The sequence below is a fragment of the Nilaparvata lugens genome, unplaced genomic scaffold (assembly GCF_014356525.2).
Source record: "Nilaparvata lugens isolate BPH unplaced genomic scaffold, ASM1435652v1 scaffold6185, whole genome shotgun sequence".
NCBI lineage: Eukaryota > Metazoa > Arthropoda > Insecta > Hemiptera > Delphacidae > Nilaparvata > Nilaparvata lugens.
The window spans coordinates 1,266-7,500 of NW_024091946.1; the positions used below are offsets into that span (position 1 = coordinate 1,266).

The 6,235-nt window shown below is 36.5% G+C and overlaps 1 protein-coding gene across 1 annotated transcript in view; it reads left to right on the forward strand.

Annotated features, from left to right (window-relative positions):
* Window positions 1–4,900: 4,900 nt before the first annotated feature.
* LOC120356212 (DENN domain-containing protein 2C-like) overlaps window positions 4,901–6,235 on the forward strand; it is a gene marked incomplete at both ends in the record, with an annotated part of 11,698 nt that continues 10,363 nt past the window's right edge. The window contains one exon of the mRNA XM_039445109.1: window positions 4,901–5,077. Within this exon, the coding sequence (XP_039301043.1) occupies window positions 4,901–5,077 (177 nt within the window). The remainder of the gene's footprint in view (window positions 5,078–6,235) is intronic.

A 6,235-nucleotide genomic window follows, 5' to 3' on the forward strand; every position in this document is an offset into this window, starting at 1 on the left:
CGGAATTACTGATGTGTCGGTGTCGGTGTAAGACCTTGAGTTTGGACTTTGTTGGTCGACAATAGATGAGGCTAGAAGCTTTTTAATTTGACACCATGTAATTTCGACATCTACGATATCGTATCAATGTCGTGTCGTCGAAAAATCTGTGTGGAAACGGTCATTGTCCGAATTTATAACGAGAATACGTTAGACTGAAGTTTGTAACGCCTTAGACCACTCGACCAGTCTAGACAGCCTGTACATCTATCATACTTAACCTAGACATCTATCTATTTTGGACGATTTGAACATCGGCAAAAAGTCGCCCGATATTTTTGGAGAGAAATAGTACAGGCTCAGCCTAGTTTTTCCTCCAATGTCATAATTGTTATGATATATTATTTTATACAATAAATAATAAAAATGAATTTATTGGTACCAGACACACATTATTGCAGACCCAATATTTTTACCATGCAAAGATGCATGTGATCATTTGATTGATGGTGTAAATTGACTCACTTCACTATTACAAGCCATGGTCAGTACTGGAATAAGTCAAATTTATGCAAGGAGTTTTGTATTAGATAAATTGTGATAACGATTGGTTATTTGTAGGCTAGAGGATTTATTAATACAAAATGTAATTACGGTTGTAATATCTTCAAAATTAAAGTTTCTATCTTTTGTTATAATGTCCTTTATTTGTCATGATCACCTTCTCAATATCTAAATATAACCTAATCTATAGTGAGGTCCACGTTATAATGGCAGTGGAGAAAGTTAGGAGAAAAACGTTGCCGATCCTCTGTCTTGTCAATGCCTTCTCTATACGGTAGCTGATACAGTTTCATTATGTAATATTAACTGTTCATTCTCGTTTGAAATGATCTTTCATATGAAAAACATTTCAGCAAGCAATGAATATGTTTTTCATAATTTCTAATGAATTTTCATAGTTATGAAAATATTTTGTTAATAAATGATTCATTTTACATTGTTAAAAACAATCTGGCAACAGAGCAAATCGAAAAATATAAATTCTTAATGAATTTTCATATTAAGATGAAATATTTTGTTAATAAATTATCATTTTACATTGTTAAAATACAATCTGGCAACAGAGCAAATCGAATGGCCCAGACAGCGCTGTCCGCTTTGTTGAATCATAGACAAGGTTAGCAATACCATTGCTAATCAAACACTACCATTATGAAGTGGACCTCACTATTGCTTTATAACCTTGAATCACTTCAATAATAATTTGCTTATCCTGTCATTTTCTTATTTTAATGAATGAATCTTCTTCTCATTTTCCAATCAATCAATCTATTTTTCAGTGGATTCAAGTTAATCTATTTTCAATTTTAGGTCCTGATGGAACTGGAATCGAAGCACGGACTTTCTGAGACAAAAATGAATCAGTTTATTGATCAACTTTACAAAGTCCATTTCCGGCTCCGGCCACAGTCTGTACATCAATGATGGATCTAATGGGAAAGGTAATAAACAACTTTAAAGGTAAAATAAAGAGTGGCAGCATTCGAGTGGATTAGGACGCTGGCTTTATCTAGAGGCCCGGGTTCGAATCCCAGCCCGGGCAAGATTTTTTTCTCGGGCCCTTCCCGTGTTCAGGATTGACACGTTAAGATGCCAGGCGGTTGGTCCCGGCTGCCTAAAAAGCAGTCTAGGTCATGTCAGAGACCCTGAAATTGATCAGTTGCAATTTGAAAACTCAAGACCTGAGCCAGCCAGGTCACTCGACATTTATTTTTTCATGGTTAAATAACGTTAATATAAAATGAGGTAAATTAAGTTAACGATAAAGGTAACCTAAATTTGGGTTTGTCGTAGAGAAGTAAGTTGCAGAACTTGGTAATTTTAGTAGCTTTTACGTCTAGGTTGCTATGTGCTTCTGTAGATGATTACTATTTATTTATTTTTTTCATGTTACAAACAAAATACATTTCAAATAAAAAAAAATACACATTTTTTCCATGCATGGGCAAAATGCCTGTGTGCAGAAAGAGTAGCATCTGAATAGTTCATAATGACAATAGTTCATAATAAGTTAACATAATGAAATACATGACAATATATGTGAAAGATGGAAAAGATTGAAATGAGAGAAGGAAAATGAAGTATGAAGTGAAGAAGAAGAAGAGAGAGAAAAAAATGAATGAGGGCAGAAAACTCACTGTCAAGCCAAAAAAAGAAACGGATCAGAACAATGGCCAACCGACTCAGCATGCATTAAGGCTAGTCTTATCAAAAAGTATAATTTGATTTAAGAAAATCTAAAATTCATATCCTACCAACCTCCAAAAGCCATCTATTAATGTGGCGTTTGTATACGCCTATGGATCGTGTTTCAATGTGTTTCCAAGTAGAATCATGAATATTGAAATGCTTAGCATAGATTATGCGTATGCCCATCCATCTTACAGTATGGTATCTAGCTTGGGGAGGCGCCACAAAGACTGTCTTGAATCCCTTTGAAGTGACTCAAATCTATTATAAAACGGCGTACAGAAAAATAGTAGGTACCCTACTGAAACCCTATTCAACGAGTTTAAAGTATTTAATATTATCAGCTGTATGTTCGATCCCTACTCTTATGCACATCTACAGAATAAACCTGACATATTCGCTCAAGTGCAACATGCTACACAACCAGGAGCTCGGTGACGGTGGGCATTGTTATTCCTAGAGTATCCAATCAATAAGCCAACAAATTCCTTCTATAAAGCAAGTATACTTTACTCAAAACTCCCCCAACACATTAACTACTGATCTATGAGTTTCAGTCCACAATCTATTACTTGATAAAACAAGAAAATGTATTTCAATTGATATGTTTTGAGAAAATTACTTAAAAGTTTTCATGTGGTGGAAATAGAACTGATTCACCTATTAGAAATGAATTGATTTAAAAGTGAATCATGTATCTGATTTCCAATCTACAATCATATAAAGTTATAAAATTGTGTTTATTTTCTGGTAATGGGTCCTGGTAAGGAACATTGTATAGGATAGAAAAGTAAGAAATGTATATATTCCAGAATAGAATGCTTCCCACTTTTTGTAAAATTCAACACATTCAATCAGTCTTGTAGTTGTTTTATTTTAGTAAATTACGACAATTCCCTATCACTGTAACTCATGTAGAATCAGTGCTCAAATTTAACATGTATATCTTTTACTTCCACAGAATAGAGATATTTCCCAGACCGTTGGATATTCGACAAGAGGATAATGATCTATCTGAACTGTTAGGCAAAATCAAGATATCAGTCTTCCTGCAAATATTTGCTACCTTGTTACATGAGAGGAAAGTGATTCTGCTCAGTGAATCGATAAGGTAAGCTATTAACTTTTTTGTATCTTATTTTTGATAAATTCACAAATAATATTTAATGATTCAATGCAGCTGCTATTTCCATCGTATTTTACTTAAAAAATGATGCAAATGTATTCATATAGCCGGCACGGTCAATATATTTTTCTCGGGCCACTGCCGTGTTTTGAATGAACACGTTGAACTGTCTGTTCCGGCTGCCTAAAAACAGTCTTTAGATGACGTCAGAGGCTTTGAAATTTGTTGGGAGCAACCTGAAAACTCGGCCACCAGACCTGAGTCAGTCAGGTCACACGATAGGCTATTATTATCATGTATGAAATTCATACTCTACATGGAAAAATCAAATTTGAGCTATTTTTCTCCAGATGAACCTGATTAATTTTGAATTGATGTATCAAATTAAAAGACTTTTCACTCTTGTTGATTTCATTGTTTTTTGGTTTTTGTTTCATACACGTTAATTCTGTAAGGACAACAGTTTTCATGATCTATTAATTGCCCCCTGTGGGTTGGGGGAGCTTTGAGTCGATCATCGTACTCAAGAATGTGTTGAAAACCAGAATTCACCCACAGCATCCATGCTTGTCGTAGGAGGCGACTAAAATGGACCTCAAGGCAACTCCAGAAGTTGCCTTGCCTTCAAACCCACGGGATCTGCCCCATCAGGGCAGTTTCGGAGGGGCAAAAAGATAAACCCAAGAGACCAGAGATGGGTGAAACTCCAGGCATGAATGTGGGTCAAGAGACTGAGTCGAGGTTGGCCGGGCGCCCTAGAGGCAGTTTGGCGTCCCCTCTCTCAGCGGAAGGACCTAAAAAAAAGCCAGGAGTGGAACTCACGTAGGTTTGTGGGTGGAGAGGCCAAAACTCACCACTGCTCAAAGAAGGGCGGCCATTCAGGCAAAACTTCTTGGGGAAGAGGTGAAGCTTATGACCCTTCAGAGTTTCAGAGGGGCAAAAAGAAAAACTGAGACCAGAGATGGGTGAAACCCCAGACACAAATGTGGGTCAAGAGGCTGAGTCGAGGGTGGCCGGGCGCCGGGCGCCCCAGAGGCAGTTTGGCGTCCCCTCTCTCAGCGGAAGGACCTACAAAATGGCCAGGAGTGGAACTCACATAGTCTCGAGGACTAATCAGTCTGAAGAGACTGCCAAGCATATCACACTGGATTGCGACAAGGATTGCAACCAGGTGATGAATGGAATGTTAGTATAGGGAAAAACCCCTGGTTCTTGTAAAGGGCACAGGTATTGGTTTGCCTAACTAACATATTACTTGGGAACACAATAAGCTTCGGTTGACGTGTGGGGTTCTTTGAACCTTTGGATCCTTGAATCCGTCCCTTCAAAACAAAATCAAAACATCTATTAATTTGTTGTTCTCCATTAAATATATACTATTTTGATGGTTTCTCTCAACCAAAACTATGTTATGTCATATTTCTATATTTTTCAGATGAACCAATCATCACCCTTTGGTTTTCTTATTGAAAACTCATTAGTTTTTCTCACTCGACTCATTAGATTTTTTCTCAGTTTCTTTTGTTTGTTATATGTTTTCAGCAAGCTATCGGGTGTATAGAAGGCCTCCAATCGGCTCTGTTTCCATTCCATTGGCAGCACACACTTGTACCTATTCTGCCTTCTGTTTTGATGGACGTCTGCCATGCGCCAACTCCCTACCTGATAGGTATTATCAAACCAAAGCTGATGGACTTACCGCTCAACAACATTGATCTGGTGAGTGCTGAATCATTTTCATATTACTTGAATTCAGTAACAAAAACATTTTTATTATAGTGAGGTCCACGTTATAATGGCAGTGGATAAAGATAGAAGAACAGCGTTGCCTATTCTCTGCCTTAATTATATTTCTACATTGTCAAAAACAGATTTAGCATAGTTACGGAGCTAGAAAAGGATAGTACTAACTGCTTTGTCGAATGATAGACAAGGATAGCAACATCAACGTTGATCAAACTGTCATTATAAAGGTGCGTACAGACTTTCGCTCTGCTCCGCAACCGAACGTCACTCCAGCAGAGCGATTGATGAGCGATTGATAGGTTAACCTATAACCTATAGGTTACATATTTATGGACAGATACATGAAAGCATGAACTTCATTAAATACAATACTACAGATGAGGATTTTTGAAACAGTAGATGAATACAGAGGACCAAAGAAATGAATGATTGTTGAATCGGGATATGCTAGACAAAGAGTTTCTTTTACATCAAGTCTTGGCTATTGTTGTCTCGTTTGAAGGTTTCTTGAATGGATAAGTTGTGACAGAGAAGTCTGTAAAGCCCTACCAGTATTCTACAATAACGACAAAAAAGTCTATCCTAATTGAAAAGCACAACCTGAACAAGATAAGAACTAATTTTAGAAACTCTGTAATATCATATTTTACTCGAATATAATTTGAAAACCGCTTGATAATATTGCATAATTCTGATAATAGCCACTTCAACATCACTTAAATACCACTTGAAATACACTTAGAATCATTCTACAGTTGCAATAACGAATGCAAGTCGGTATTTCAAAGGGAAATGAAAACTAAATTACGTCAAGGAATTTAAAACGTGATTGAGAGCTATCTAGAGACAGTTCCATGAATGAAATCAAGGTATATAAATACAGGTCATGACATAATCCCATGATGCATTGCAAAATCGCATTTTATGGGGGGTTCTTGTACACCAATTTTCAAATTTATCAGCTGTTATTATCGTAGATTGACAACATGATTTTGTTATATTGTTCAAGGAATATTGCTTGGCTTTAAATAAATTCTTCCGACAGAATAATAATATTTAGATTCCAAGTAGGAACTGAATTGTTGATTTTTAGATTTAATTCTTTGGAACTTTCAACTGTTTTTGAGGTTA